Source organism: Notolepis coatsorum, assembly GCF_963971535.1.
Source record: "Notolepis coatsorum genome assembly, chromosome: 9".
In the NCBI taxonomy this organism is placed as follows: domain Eukaryota; kingdom Metazoa; phylum Chordata; class Actinopteri; order Aulopiformes; family Paralepididae; genus Notolepis; species Notolepis coatsorum.
In genome coordinates, this window is record NC_140173.1 from 96,448,862 (window position 1) to 96,466,153 (window position 17,292).

The 17,292-nt window shown below is 40.4% G+C and overlaps 1 protein-coding gene across 1 annotated transcript in view; it reads left to right on the top strand.

The window, feature by feature from the left end:
• Window positions 1-17,292, top strand: part of abch1 (ATP-binding cassette, sub-family H, member 1) — a gene marked incomplete at both ends in the record, with an annotated part of 152,615 nt that overhangs the window by 69,200 nt on the left and 66,123 nt on the right. Inside the window, 3 exons of the mRNA XM_084321942.1 lie at window positions 3,808-3,882; window positions 9,981-10,161; window positions 13,366-13,462. Coding sequence (XP_084178068.1) covers window positions 3,808-3,882; window positions 9,981-10,161; window positions 13,366-13,462 — 353 coding nt within the window. The remainder of the gene's footprint in view (window positions 1-3,807; window positions 3,883-9,980; window positions 10,162-13,365; window positions 13,463-17,292) is intronic.

A 17,292-nucleotide genomic window follows, 5' to 3' on the forward strand; every position in this document is an offset into this window, starting at 1 on the left:
TACCATCCGGCTCGAAGGACCAATTGTAACTGAGGGGTTACAAAACCCTGACTGTATTAAAGATTGTGATAGATTAAACCACTGCTAGTTATGTACTTTAATTACTGGCCAGACAGTACATCAAATATAGATGGTGAACACCCACAAGAACACGGCATTGACACAGAAATAGTATTTGAGGGTAATTTATTATTATTAGGCAACGTTAGGTTACAGAATGAGAATTAGGGTTGTGCTTGTATGGCGAAGAATATACGTAAAGTCAGTCAAGAGCATGAGTCACTAAGAATAGCAGGAATCCTACGATGGGTCTAAGTTGACACCACCTGTCGTATAGTAGCAACTATATAGGGCAACACTGGTACCGACTGGAGACAATGGGTTCCCTCCGGGGGTGTAAGGCCTGGAGGGTAGAGGAATGTTCGGGTACTCCGTCTGATTCAATGAGGAATAAAGAGACTCCAGGTACAGGAGTCGGTCCTTGTAAACTCCCTTGATCAGCAGCAAAGTAATAATTGTAATCCAGATGCTCGACAGCATTGATGACAGCTAGCCAGCCCCGTCCACGAGGCCGACCCGAGTTGTAATCCTCACGAGGTTGAATCCCAAACGATAGTGGAAATCAACGATGCTCTTCTCCGGGTACCACGTTCCAAATCAATATAATCCAACCAGGAATGGTTCTGCAATCGCCGACGCCGATTCTCCTGTGTACATGTCCAACGGTTCTCCGCCTAGGACTCCTCGGGTCTGGGCGACGTATTTAGGCCACACAGCCTGGTTAAGTACACTAGCTAAAGACACGATGAACCGCTGGGTAATGTTACACACGAAAGAACTGTGGCCGCACGATATACAATAAATGAACGACTATTTACTTCACATTAGATTAAGTCGAACTCAACGTTACTTCATTAAACTCTGACACTTTTACCATTCTATTCACACGCGGTTCTCAATGCTCTGTTAGACGCAAGGTTGCTCACTTCACTGCACGTTGACTCGTGGTGAAGGTGGGTAAGGTACTGCACGTAACTGAATTGAACTAAGCACGGTGTGCGCACCTTGCGCTGTATTTATACTTAAGTGAATATCTAGTCCCAACCTCAGTCCTTGTCTGGTATCACTACGCCCTAGTTCCACATCAATGTGGAACGCCCTACCCAAAGCTGTAAAGGAATGTGAATCACTACCCACTTTCAAAAACACTCTCAAAAAACACCTAAGGGAGACTGCAACTCGAAACTGGCCCCTGTAAATGTCCGAACACAACCCCCTCCAATGTACAGTAAATTACCAAGTATGGTCTTGTCAATAATCCAATGTACAGTGTTGTTTGTACAGTTGTACAGTGTCCCCCACCCACCCACCCCTCCTACCCAACCCCCCCCCCCCCCCCCACTCCTACCCAACCCCCCCCCCCCCACCCACCCAACCACCTCCAATGTACAGTCCCCCCCCACCCCCACCTACCCAATCCAATGTACAGTTTCTACGCCTAATGTATATACTCTTTTCTTTCTGGACTCTTTTTGTATCACAAACAGTACTGTAATTGCAAATCTGGTATGTCATAAATGTATAGATGTAGCAGTACTGTCTATCTGTATGTCATGTATGTCATATATGTTACGATGAATTGAAAATGGGGGACCCTGATGTAAACAAGACGAAAGACTTTCTCTGGTCTGCATCCCCTTAACAATTGTATGTATTGAGCTGTACTGTACTGTACCCATTCTGCAATCTGTTAATAAAGTTTTCATTCATTCATTCATTCACTCCGGGCATGTTCCGACATGCCTGCAGTTGTCTTTGAACTTGCCGTTGGGGGCTTGCGCGCTGGCGCCTGGGGGCGCTGTCCAATAGGAGAGCGAATATTACTCTGGTCTGAACGCAGGTAAAGGGATATTCCGTGTATATATATTAATAATATACAAAGTATATCAAACAATAAAGGTAGATTCTCAGTTTAATCTGGCCCTTCACAACACCTACAAAATTGTAAAGCGCTTTTGATAAAAGCGCTACTACTAGAGTCTAATGCTCAGGGAGTAAAGACTACTGAGTTTACTTACTACTATAAACCATGTTAGCTTATTAGTCCACAGATTATTTAGTGATATTTGTTATTCTTCCGGATTTACTTATTAATTAAGTTACGTAGAGCATGGTTTCTAAAACATTTAATTTCAGGGACCCAAATGTCTTCTCGTTGTGCGACCCAGGCTCATTGAAACATACCACAAATATCACTACTGTTGTCATGTGACCCAGGATCACTGAAACATACCACAAACATATCACTACTGTTGTCATGTGACCCAGGCTCAACAAAACATAGCACTACTGTTGCCATGTGACCCAGGCTCATTGAAACATATCACAAACATATCACTACTGTTGTCATGTGACCCAGGCTCAACAAAACATAGCACTACTGTTGCCATGTGACCCAGGCTCATTGAAACATATCACAAACATATCACTACTGTTGTCATGTGACCCAGGCTCATAAAAACATACCACAGACATATCAGTAATAATAATAATAAACTTTATTTGTATAGCACCTTTCATACAGAAACTGCAGCTCAAAGTGCTTCACAACAGAAAAAAGGCATAAAAAGAGCACATAAAGTGCAGACATACAGTATAAAATCACAGTTTTTCACATTAGGATCTAACATCCCAACAGACTAACTTGTTTATGGTTTGATTCAGTTTTAAATAGACAATAATAAAAAGAGTAAGATAAAATAGACAGAGTAAAATAGTGCAATGCAATAAAATAATAGAATAGAATAGACATAAAATGAGCACATAAAGTGCAGACATATTAAATCTGTTTTTTACAGTGCAATAATATATTTCTGGATTACTCTTTAAAGTCATCTTTACCTTCTCTGTTTGGTATCCACAGTTTAAAACTTGACAGTCTTCCCTTCTGTTTTATACCCACTTTGACCCTTCGAACCTCCCACTCAGGGCAAACATCCAAATCAAATCAAATCAAATCAAATTTATTTGTAAGGCCCGACAACACATTAATGTCCCCATGGGCCGTACACGTCTTCTTTAAACAAGTCAAGAAGAAACATCACAATAAGTCATGAACAAAACAAGAACACCATAAGGTCCAATTTCTTTTTTAATAAATGCTAAATAAATGCAACACTCCCAGACATACCCCACGCGAAGGTAAGGAAAAACTCACTAAAACCTAGCAATAGGGGAAAATGCAACACAGGCAATGTGGAGGAGAGAAAACATTCAAGGGGGGATCTCCCGTCTTAGATGTCGGTGATAGTAGTGTTGCAGTTAAAACAGGCGAACAGTTGGTAAGCATGCACTGATGTGTGTAGTGAAACACAGATGAGTGCATGCGATAGCAACTGAACATTTTGAAAAATTAAAGATAAATTAAATAATTAAATAAATTATAAACTAAAGATCACTCTCAGGGCGCAGTTCCCTCTCTCAGGGCGCAGTTCTAGGCCTGGGTCCTACACAGTTTTAAAGCCTGACAGTCTTTCTTGTTTGATACCCACACAGTTTAATACCCGACAGTAATAAAAAGTAATATACAGAGTAAAATAGTACAGTAGTACTAAAATATACTATACTATACTATATTATTGTACTGTATTACAAATTACAATGGGTAAACATGGGAATGAAGGCACTCCAAAAAAAAGAAAACTTAAAAACAACATTACCATTTTTATGTTATAAGCTCAGAGCTGATGATACAGTGTCATATCCTGCTGATCAGAAGCCATCTGGCCTCTTGTTCTCTTGATGCAGGTCGGTCTGATGAGGAATGGCCATCTGTTGGCAGAAGGGCCGCCAGAGGGGCTGATGAAGCAGCACAGTGCCACAGTGAGTATTACGTTACCATTGACTGAAGGAGTGCCCGTTGTCTTGTCAATGTAACATAATGAGGAGACGGTAGCCAAAGTAACCACAAAATATATTTAATTTATAATTACCATGGTTTTGTGAAACAAGAGTAACGTAAAATAACGACAAACAAAACACAGAACTGTACAAACAGGATCAGCATCTCACACAGGGAAGAACAGTGAGTTACAGTACCATGGAAACTATTGACTTCCTGTACTGCACACGTTGTGATTGGACGAGAGACAGTCCATCAGTGCTCTGAACCACAATATAGGAACTCGTACTTTCAAATTGGAGCAGTATCACTCCACCTTGTTTACATTTAATGAATTAACCAGATTACAATCACTTATAACCAGAGGCAACAACAAATCTAGTGAACATATTCAGAGAAAATAATTGAATGTGATGTTTTTTGTGAGTGAAATTATAATCTACAGCATTTTGAGGTGAGTTTTAAAGATCTGCAGTGAGTGGTTGCAATGGTAACTAAGGACTCTGCAGCACCCCCACCTGTTGGCAGGGAGTTGTAACTGCAAGCCCAAAATGTTGACAAATCGATAAAGAAAATATCTTTTTTGAGTTAGGATTTTACTGTAAGCAGTCTAAAACATGGTTGTTTTTTAAATGGTTGAAATCCACCTTCTGTCTTTTTTTTATTATATTTTCTATGTATCTGACCTGACACACAAACGCAGCGCACACACATCTCGTGACGTGGATTGGGCGCGAACTCCACAAAGGATCACGGTTGAGGTTGAACAGTAAAGGGTAACTTACTACTCGTGTCTCAAGAAATGTCTAAAAAAAGAATATATGATTTCTTTAATGACCCCAAAGCCAAACAACAAAAATACAGTATACACTCAGAATCCTTGCCGGTGGACACACATGTTTCAGTAACGGAGGAGACGTTGGTCGGGTGTAATTGACTATTCATGTTGACAACACACGCCTGGCTGTCACTCTAGCAACCGGAGGAGAGCTCAGCACCAGCAGCTAACTTAGCTAACGACTGTAACGAGGATTTAACAACTGCCGAAAGACGGGGACATTTAGGGAGCATGAGAAGTCCCATCAACACACAGAGGACGTCAACAAACTGGCAGCATTAAAACGAACACCGATTAATGCGCTGCTCTGTGCTCTCACAAGCTGTTGCCAAAGACCAAAATACTGCACAGATTGTTTTGGAGCTGGCCTTGCGGTCTGAAGTTCTGGACTCACTGGACATTCATGTTATCATGAGGGAGTTTATTTTCACCACCCATGAGCACAAGACTACCTTCGGTGTTCTACCGTCTTCTTAATTAAGGTAGGCAAATATGTTTTATTATCTCTCCTGCACCGTGCACTTGTTTGATCTGGGTCACAACAATAGTATGTGCGGCTGGCGGCCCGACGTCACTGTCTAAGTTAGTACCGAAATGTTTCAGCACCAATCCGTGGCGATTTTTGTTGTGCGTAGAGTTGAAACAGAAGCCATGATGCAGCCTTTCTGAGGCAATTGCATGGCTAAATTAATTCATTTTATTTTATGATTGATTATAGCCTATCATTTAGTAAGAGTGTGTGTGTGTGTGTGTGTGTGTGTGTGTGCGTGCGTGCGTGCGAGAGAGAGAGAAAAAAGTCCAGTTACTCGTTATTAATATGGTTGCTGTGTGTTCACTTCATTCTGTCACAAAAATGTGTAAATGTGTAAATTGTCACTAGTGCTGACTGTTAGAAGCCTATGATTATTCATGTATATTCAGCTGTTATACGACCCTGTGCGCATTGCGCGAAAGTTCAAGTGCCTTGTTGCTACCCGGCTGCATCGAAATCCACAACACATCATCTTCTGATTAGGAAAAAAACTGCTGCATTTCGTGTGTGAACTGTCCACATGTTGGTATTCAAGTTTGCTGTCTGTTGTAGTGTAAAATGTTCTATAACTGGTGTAAAATGTTGACATTTCAATGAAAAGAAAATCACGAATGATGCGCAATTGCGCATGCGCATATGACGTTATTATACGATTTATCTCCGCACCCCCAACTCTGACTGACTTCCCGCGTCCCTGGACTCTGTGGCAGAAGCCACTGGGTGGCAGCGTGTAGAAGGGGCTCAGGTCTTGTTAGTTGTTGTTATCAAGATGGCGGTGAGCAGACTTCTCTTGAGAGTCTGTTATAACCGCTACATATTGTCTTTTGGCTAGTTACAAAGTAACAAAACCTATTTTCTTTGAGGACCAAAATGTATTTATGAAAAACCAAAAGCTTTTGCCTTTGTCTAAAATGTTGTATAAAAACAATAACATGTTTGAGGTTTTGCTACATTGTGGCTATCTAATCTACCCCAGCAGAAATACTGTTGCCAATAACTACAACATAGTATCTCTCTTGTATTGTATTGTTTAATCGTTGATTTTTAAAGGCTCAATCTGTGATCCAAAGGGGAGGCATCGCAGATTAATGGTTTTAATTTACCAATGAATTATATGATTTGATCTGGCTTAACTCAATCCCCGCCAACAACGATTATATACGTGTTTGGCCGACAACCGTTGAACGCCAACCACGTATATATACGTTATTTGATAGTTTTTCCTTTTTTTTGATATTTGTATTCATTATTCATCCAGGGACCTTGGTGTTACCATAGGGAATGAGTCTGAGGTCGCCAAAGTGCAATACCGGCCGCATCCAGCTAGACGGCGGTATCGAGCACCCTTTGTAACCTTGTATCTTGGCCTGTGGAATGGCCAAATGTCTCCGGTTTCACTTTTCCTTGTCGGGCGAGGCGAGCGGTTCTCCCGGTTCCATTGAAGCGCGTCAAATATCCCCGATCCATATGTTGTGGTGGATTATGCCGTGGACCAAATGGACATTGGATGTACCAGATGGCGATCAAACAATTGGAATATTATTTTTGGAATACTCCCGATCACAGGTAAGGACTATCTGATGTACATTTTTGCTTGATCCTGCAATGTTATTATACCGATCAAGCTGATCAGTGTTTTTAGTGTTCAATACGAATACCGTTACTGACAATCAAATAATCTGAAACGACCCCCCCCTTTTATGCATTCATGATGGAACATAATACCTATGATATAGATGTGATTTCGGAATAATAGGGTGTACAAGCAAGAAATGGCAACATCTATAGTAGAATTGACGTTTAGGCTATAACTCAGCATTTCAGGAATTACCCCAGACCACGCTATAACTATACTTATATTCACCACGGTATAACACGGGAACGTATATTGATGGAAAAATGTATTCTTTTTCACATATTGAACGATAGATAGGTGATGTCAAATGGGCTATAGTATTGTATCCATAGCTATAATATAGAATATAGTTATAGCTCTACAAACAAGGTGACGCACTGAATGAGTTAATATAGCCGATACTGATCAATACTGATCAATTACAATATGCCGCGATCGGCTCCATTCCAATCTGTCCGATCCGACCGGGACTAGTTATATAAACTCATATCCTGATACACCTGAATATGACAGCTGGGATGTGCTGATGTTATGGGACACTGGGGAATGAAAACACCTTGTCTTGTTTGCTGTTGGGTGTTGTTGTTGTCAGTGTTGTTGTTGTCAGTGTTGTTGTTGTTGATGGTGTTGTTGTTGTTGTGGTCTGCAGGAGTTCAGTTTCATGGCATTTTTTCAGCACAAAACACAAACAAAACAAACATAAAATACAACATTTGACACTTTCAACGCCAGGGATTAGCCTTATCCTCGTAGCTAGAGCGCCAGCTATCTAGAGCCTATGTTTACTCGCCATGCTCTGGGCACCAAACCTCGAAATCTCGGGTTTTAATCGATATTTCTTTTATTCGCTATATCCATTAATTGTTCATCCATCCAGCCTGACGTTATCATTGGGAATGGGTCTGAGCTCGCAAAGGGCAAATACGGCCGCCTAACGTCTCCCGGATGGTATTGCACATCATTGGAATCCCTCTGGCTGGGGCTGTGCATCAAACTAAGAAGTCCAGTCCAGGTTCTCCTTCTCTGGCATGCAGTATCGTTATAACACATTGGAAACAAGACGAAAGTCTTTCTCTGGTCTGCATCCCCTTAACAATTGTATGTATTGAGATGTACTGTACTGTACCCATTCTGCAATCTGTTAATAAACTTTTCAATCAATCAATCAATGAGTAACTTTGGTTTGGTGTGTCTTTGGTTATAGAGAGATATTATTGTGTTATATAAAATAATATAAATAATAATTTTCTATCCATACAGAGGAGGCATACTTTAAATATAGTATAACAATAAGGCATATTTGAGTAAACTTTGAGTATCATTATGTATTTCAAGGCTGGGGCCAGCATGTCCTCCTTTTTGGAAATCAAAATATGGTCACCCGAATGCAATGCGAATGGAAATTTGGCCCCATAATCACTCATGCGATCCGGATATGGCGTGAAACACAAAAAAAAGATTCTATCCCACATAAATGGCATAATCATACTCCCTTATTCAATAACAATGCACTCTTGATTGGAAAACAACCTATAAGATTCCCTAGATGGGAAAAGCAAGGCATACACTCATTAGGAGACGTTTTCAACAAACAGGGTTTCTGTAGTTTCGATGAAATACGCAAACAAATTAATCTCACCAAGTCCACATATTATTTCTACGCACAGTTATTGGCATGTTTGAAGGCTCACGGTGTTCCATTAACGATACCAATTGCACACCACAGATACCACAATTTTTTCTATGAAAGAGAGACATCGAGAGGTTTTGTATCAGATTTTTATCATCAATTACTAACGGCCTCGTATGAAACCCTCCACCTAGACTCTATTTGGAGGAGGGATATACCAGACCTGGAAATAGATTTTGAGTGGCAAGAAGCCTGGGCAAATGTTCGACTTGCATCAAGGAACCCGGACCATCAACAAATCAATCTTAACTATATCCATAGGACATACTTGACTCCTATAAGACTGAACAGAATGGGTCTTAAACAAGACTCCAAATGCTCCTTATGTACAAATGGGGATGAGGGGACATTTATGCACATGTACTGGGACTGCCCACCAGTTAAAATATTCTGGAAAGAGGTGACCCAGCAATTATCAAATCTCTTAACTCTGAATATACCTGTACACCCCTCTGTATTACTGCTGAATGATGTTTTTGAGAATGCAGTATATCCACAGCTAAAGAGATTGGTTTTATCGGGTATCACAGTGGCTAAAAAGCTGATAGCATCACGATGGTTCCAACCGGAAAAAATGTGCCGAAAGGTCTGGATTATTACATATCTCGATGTGATTTATCAAGAAATATCTACAGCAAGAATTTTGGGTCTCAATGAATCAAAAATTAAAAGGTGGTTAGAAGTGGTGGAGATAATAAAAGCTAGCATATAATGGTAGTGTCTGGTTAGGAGCGTGGGATAATGGATGGATTATCCAATGGGGGGTCCGGGAGGGGGGGGGTATGAGCTAGAGCATAATGTGTAGGGTATTAGATAGCAGGTATTGGGGGTATATCCTGTATAAGACATTTAACTATATGGTGATTTCATTGGATGTGCACTGTTAATAATGCTTGTATATCTTATCGTGTGTTGTCATGTTTGTTTATGTTTGTTTAAAAAATAATAAAAAATTAAACACAAAAAAAAAAAAAATGGTCACCCTATCCTCCTATAGTCCTATTGACACTATCAATCTCATTTCCACTTACAATTTTATTATAACACATCCTTGGAAAACAGTTACATATTTTGTGTTCTACATAGATTGTGGCACTGTAGGAGTGGCTCAGGAGGTAGAGAGGTCGTCTGGTAGTCGGAAGGTTCCCGGTTTGATTCCTGCTCCTCCCGGGCAGCGTGTCGAAGTGAGCAAGACACTTAACCCCTAACTGCTCCTGATGAGCAGGCCGGCACCTTGCATGGTCACCTCCGCCATCGGTGTGTGAATGTGTGAGTGAATGGGTGAATGTGAGGAACAAATTGTGAAGTGCTTTGGATAAAAGCACTATATAAATGCACCATTTACCATTTACTGTATTTCATCCACACCAAATGTGGCTACAGACCCTGGAGCACGTCTTCCTGCAGCTGTGTGAGATGTCAGACCAGGTGGGCTCCAAGCGGGGGTCCAGTCCGCAGGGCGGGGTGCTGGAGGGCAGCCAGTCATTTGAGAGCGGGCGAGACGAGAGTCAGCCCATACTCGGGAACGGAGCAGCAGTCGACGAAGAATTACCCAAATACTCAGGTAGTTCTGAGAGACGGACGTATCTCTGATCCAGGGGTTAATGTTCTGAGAGACACTTGTCTCTGATCCAGGGGTTCTGTGATCTCTCAGCCTGGGACCCAGGCACATTGAAACATACAGTGTGTACGATCATTAATGCTGCTGCCCAGAGCTTGGTATAGCTAACAGTCACTAGCCACATGCTGTTAAATCTTGGCTGTGATTGGTCTCTCAATTCGACCAGCTGTTTCGTCAATCTTTTCAAATCTAAAAACTATTTGGGTGCTAAGATCTTCTGCATGATGACTGTCTTGAAGTCTGACTGAACGGACTTTAAAGGGGAACTTCACCAAAAAAGAATGCTGATTTATTCTGCACACAATCGCACACACATCAAAAAACCCTTAACAGTGTTGCACACATTCATTTAGTTTGACAGAGTAAATTAGTTTGAATATGGCCATCAGTGATGTCATCGGGGACATTGCATCCTTAAAAACGAAGACATTATTCATCTACATCATTCCATGGAGCTGTAATTAACACGAGGATTCAACGTCCCGGATGACATAGCTGGTGTTCATATTCAAACTCAATTACTCTCAATAAGATAGATAGATAGAAAACTTGTGTCAAACTGAATGAATGTGTGCAAGACTGACTATGCTTTATGAGATTGTGGATGTGTGTGTGATTACGTGCAAAATAAATCAGCATTGTTTTTCGGTGAAGTGCCCCTTTAAGTCCTACATGTGAATTCCAGGTTGCCGTAAACTGGCTTCATGTCATCTTTGGGTCATTTAGTTCACTTAGGTGAATCGTAATAGTTGGTATTTATGCTTTTGATGTGTTTTCCCTGATCTACAGTTTAGACTGTAGTCATCCATGTTGTTTCAGATATGATCTCTTCAGAAGTCATCAAGACAAACTGTTCATCTGTGACTTAAGAAAGAATGATGGAACAATGTAGATGTTTGTGATCAGTATAGGCCAGGGACCGGTTTAGGAGTAGTTTAGGGATCAATAAAAGGAGTATAGTTTAGGGATCAGTTTAGGGATCAGTTTAACCTCTTAAGCCATTTTAAGCTTAAGCAAAATCGGCAATTTTTCAAATGTAGCCAAGAGTAAAGACCTAACCCTATCAGAACAGCAGTCAAAGTGTATATTTTTAGCACTACATTTGTTTACCAATGATTTTAAGTGTTATTAGTGAAATATGAGCTTGTAAAAATCTCTGCACATTGCACCGGAAAACGGACGATTTAGATGCAAGAAGAAGAAGCACTCATGAAATTGTTGTAGTCCTAGGAAAGAGGAGACCCAGGGCTTTCGATGGAAGTCTAAATTTCATAAAATTACACTACCCAGCTTACACCAGCCGCCGACAACGGAAGTCCAACCATTTTTCTCTTCCAAATATTGACGTGATTTTCACAGGTCGAACAAACCTTAACGTTATTGCCATAAAATACAACGTATATTGTTTTTATTAAAAATCATTTCATTACCTTTCTGACTGTGAACATCTAGAAAAAAAACGCATCGCAATTTGGTAAACATTTTCGGAGCTATAGACATAACTGTACTTACAGTATATTTAATTCACGGTCTTTGCTGCCCGGTCAGGGGCGCCTGGTGGTACTAAATCCAGATTTAACTCTTCCATTGGAAAGATGAGATTTGGCCCGATCCATAGATGTATGACTTGGCCATAATACAGTCATTTATAGGCCTGATATTCTATATTCATATGTCCGGGTGGCAAAATTCAGTACTGTATCTACAAAGAAAACTGTAAATCATCTGCCCTTTGTTCATTTGCTTAGATCTTTAGTACACTTGATCTCAAGAAGGTGCTGAATGAAAACGTTCACTTTTGGTCAATGTTAGCATGGTGTTATTCACCATTAAAGATGGAAAAAAATAACTAATAATAATAATATTTATATTTTATATTCTCCTTTGGTTAATTACAATTTACTCAAGCATAGTAACAGACACAATATTTCTGACACTGGGAATACATTCCCTGGGGTCCATAGATGTCCATAGATACCAAGAACATGGAAATAGACCTTGTAGAAGTGGAGCAATCTTCTATTTACTTATGTATGTACTTTTAGGCAGATTTTCTGAAAATATGGCTAGGGTTTTAAGAGATTAAGGAGTAGTTTAGGGATCGGTTTAGGGATCAGTTTAGGGATCGGTTTAGGGATTAGTTTAGGGACCAGTTTAGGGATCAGTTTAGCAACCAGTTTAGGGATCAGTTTAGGGACCAGTTTAGGGATCAGTTTAAGGATCAGTTTAGGGACCAGTTTAGGTATCAGTTTAGGGACCAGTTTAGGTATCAGTTTAGGTATCAGTTTAGGAATCAGTTTAGGGATCAGTTTTGGGACCAGTTTAGGGATCAGTTTAGGGACTAGTTTAGGTATCAGTTTAGGGACCAGTTTAGGGATCAGTTTAGGGACCAGTTTAGGGATCAGTTTAGGTATCAGTTTAGGGATCAGTTTATGGATCAGTTTAGGGACCAGTTTAGGGATCAGTTTAGGGATCAGTTTAGCGACCAGTTTAGGGATCAGTTTAGGGACCAGTTTAGGGATCAGTTTAGGGACAAGTTTAGGGATCAGTTTAGGGACTAGTTTAGGTATCAGTTTAGGGACCAGTTTAGGGATCAGTTTAGGGACCAGTTTAGGGATCAGTTTAGGTATCAGTTTAGGGATCAGTTTAGGTATCAGTTTATGGATCAGTTTAGGGACCAGTTTAGGTATCAGTTTAGGGATCAGTTTATGGATCAGTTTAGGGACCAGTTTAGGGACCAGTTTAGGGATCAGTTTAGGGATCAGTTTAGCGACCAGTTTAGGGATCAGTTTAGGGATCAGTTTAGCGACCAGTTTAGGGATCAGTTTAGGGATCAGTTTAGGGATCAGTTTAGGGACCAGTTTAGGGATCAGTTTATGGATCAGTTTAGGGACCAGTTTAGGGACCAGTTTAGGGATCAGTTTAGGGATCAGTTTAGCGACCAGTTTAGGGATCAGTTTAGGGATCAGTTTAGCGACCAGTTTAGGGATCAGTTTAGGGATCAGTTTAGGGATCAGTTTAGGGATCAGTTTAGGGACCAGTTTACATAGTGAACATCTTAAGGTAAATAATACCCAGATGTATTAATCTGAGTCCGTTATCTGTCTTATTTTGTGTGTGTGTGTGTGTGTGTGTGTGTTTACACAGCGGACTGGAAAGTGAGAGCCAGACACGTTCTGCCGAAATGGCGAAACATTGTAGCCCTGATGATCAAAACCATGGTGCGGATGAAGAGGATGCCTGTGTGAGTATGAAGATGATGATGATGATGAGGAGGATGATGATGATGATTAGGGATGCACCGATATGAAAATTTGCCACCGATACCGATTGTTCAACTAACACAATCGGCCGATACCGATACCGATATTTGTGGCACAATTTTTTTTTTTATAATAATTTTTTTTTTTTATGAAACTACTGTATATTTGTATGTCTCTAAATGTTTTAATGAATTGAAAATGGAGGACCCTTATGTAAAAAAGCCGAAAGTATTTTTCTGGTCTTCATCCTCCAGTCCACTGACTGAGCTGTACTGTATTGTACCCATTCTGCAATCTGTTAATAAAGTTCAATCAGACAAATGTATAGAAAAGCTTTTATTATAACCATAACAAAAAATTATATTATTGTTTATGAAAATGTTTTAGCCCTATGCTTGACTATTATTTTAGGCATGGCAACAAATAAAATAATAATAATAAAATGAATAAATAAAATATTAAATAAATAAATAGGCTACACGTCTCTCTTTTTGTGTTACAAATTGTGCTCACCGATATGAACATAGGCCTCTTTACTTACTTAAAAAAAGGAAACATCTCTCTAAACACTATCTCTCAACCAAAGCAATGCAACAGAACAATTTTGATTGACAGTCAATTCTGCCAATTACGTCACACCGCTTGCACCCGCCTCTGCTGTTCTTACCACCAATCGGCAAGCGCCTTTTCGTTTTTTACTTCCGGGATGTCCGCCATTGATTTTCACGAGATCAACAACAAAGCTAATAACGTTAACTCCCCGCCGGCCACGAGTGGACTACCAGCGCTCCGCAGGAGTACTAAACGAGGCATAATGATTTTTTATTTTTTTTATAATTTTTTTGAATTTTTACAGCTTTTATTGGCCACGCAGGACCGACAGAGGAGAGGGCGAACGGGATGAGAGGTGGGGAGGACATGCGACAAATAACGACGGGAGCTGGGATCGAACCCGGGTCGGCCGCGTAGGTGCGCGAGGCACTATGGTATGCGCCACGAGGGCGCCCCCGAGGCATAATGATTTTACTGCAACGAATGTTATAATAAAAGCTTTTCTATACATTTGTCTGATTGAAAACTTTATTAACAGATTGCAGAATGGGTACAACTCAGTACGGGCTCTCTGAGCAAAGAAAGCAACTGAGATATGAATGAGTAATGCTTGCTATATTCGGGTAAATACGCTGATGTTATTGAACGTGTAACTATAACGTTAATGCCACAAAACGAATGCCTTTGTTAATCATAAGTAGTAACTTTGATGCAGTAGCGTGTGTGTGTGGGGGCGGCGTTGTGCAGGTCGCTTGACTGAAACTTTTTTCAAAGTTTGTACGTGTGGGCCAGATTAACGCGACACAAATTGATGGATATTTATCGGCTACTGCCATCGGCACATTTGAGCTTATCGGCCGACAGGCCGATGGCAGTCAACAAGGCACTTATCGGCCGATACCGATACCCGACCGATATATCGGTGCACCCCTAATGATGATGATGATGATGATGTAGGTGATGATGATGATGATGATGATGATGATGATGATGTTGGTGATAATGATGATGATGATGATGATGATGATGATGATGTTGGTGGTGATGATGATGATGATGATGATGATGATGATGATGATGATGATGATGATGATGATGATGTTGGTGGAGGTGGTGGTGATGATGATTATGAGGATGTTGGTGATAATGATGATGATGATGGTGGTGGTGGTGATGATGATGTAGGTGGTGGTGATGATGATGATGATGATGTAGGTGATGATGATGATGATGATGATGATGATGATGATGATGATGATGATGATGATGATGTTGGTGGTGGTGATGATGATGCAGGTGATAATGATGATGATGATGATGATGATGTTGGTGGTGGTGATGATGATGTAGGTGATAATGATGATGATGATGTAGGTGATGATGATGATGATGATGATGTTGGTGAGAATGATGATGATGATGAAGATGTTGGTGGTGGTGGTGGTGATGATGATGATGATGTAGGTGGTGGTGATGATGATGATGATGATGATGATGTTGGTGATAATGATGATGATGATGATGATGTAGGTGGTGGTGATGATGATGATGTAGGTGATGATGATGATGATGATGATGATGATGATGATGATGATGATGATGATGATGATGATGTGTTCTTGCCTAGTGGCTACCTGGCTGCTTCGAGGGGGTGTTGCATGTCATTGTGTTTCCTTGGTGTGAATGTGGCTTTACTAAACTCTTTACCCATTGTCTATTGTTAGTTCTTGTATCAAGAGCTCAGTCATATTTACCTGTTGTCTAGTGTTAGTCCTTTTATCAAGAGCTCAGTCATATAGGGAGGTGTAGTGGTTACGTCATTGTAGTTTTTTCATGTTCCACCCTCTGTCCAACGCAATGTATTTCCCCATTGCCCATTTCTAAATCGTCTCATTTAAAACAAATAAAGCATGGACATTTGCATGGTGTACCTTTCTGTGCGTATTCATCCACAATCTATAGCTCAACATGAAAATATTCGCAAATTAATCGTAAAGGTAGCAAAATGACAACGTTTATGTTTTTGTTCACTGAGAAACTACACTGTGATTTAGCGCTGCTGACTGATGTCACCACAGCGTAAACTCCTGGCTTTAGTCGCAGACCTAGGATCAGATTTCCCTTACATTCCATAAGCTTAACAATTCGTACAATGGGAAAATAACTGACCCTGAATTTGTGGCTAGTATCTCTCTGGTGATCATAACCATTCATCTCTAAAGCCAACCACCATTTTTAAAAGCAATAACCACGTTACCATATTTGTATTTATATTTTAAATCGTATAACGTTATTTCGCTGAATATTAAATCACTGTAAATACTAATGTAAATCATTGTTTCATTGCACATATTGTGTATAGTTTATAACGTTATTGTTTTTTATGTAATGTTAGTAGCTAGCTAGCTTGCTAGCCGGCATTCCTGAAACTCCTCTACATGCCCTGATTTAAAATGGTTCTCTCCTCTATGTATACGTGTGTCCTCACCAACAAAGTATTCTGCCAGGGAACTTATGGACACGACAGTAGACATGGCTAACGTCTAGTACGTTTAGCTAAGTAGCGTTAACGTTAGTTAGCTAGCGTTGTATCAGCTGGCCATGACATGTATTAGGCGACAACACTGAACGACAGGCATTCTCCTGCCGTACTGGTAAGTGTAGTTATTGCTTAAGCAATAATGTTAGTGGTAGAAGGGAACTCATTTTGTGCAAAAATGGAAAGCTTTTCAATTTCCATGCGGCAGAATTGTTACAATAGCCGATGATCCATTTTCCCAATGATGAATCCCTATACGGGTGGAACAACCAGTGACGTCAGACTACACCTCCCTATTGACCTGTTGTCTATTGTTAGTCCTTGTATCAAGAGCTCAGTCATATTTACCTGTTGTCTAGTGTTAGTCCTTGTATCAAGAGCTCAGTCATATTGACCTGTTGTCTATTGTTAGTCCTTGTATCAAGAGCTCAGTCACATTTACCTGTTGTCCAGTGTTAGTCCTTGTATCAAGAGCTCAGTCATATTTACCTGTTGTCTAGTGTTAGTCCTTGTATCAAGAGCTCAGTAATATTTACCTGTTGTCTAGTGTTAGTCCTTGTATCAAGAGCTCAGTCATATTTACCTGTTGTCTAGTGTTAGTCCTTGTATCAAGAGCTCAGTCATATTTACCTGTTGTCTAGTGTTAGTCCTTGTATCAAGAGCTCAGTCATATAGACCTGTTGTCTAGTGTTAGTCCTTGTATCAAGAGCTCAGTAATAT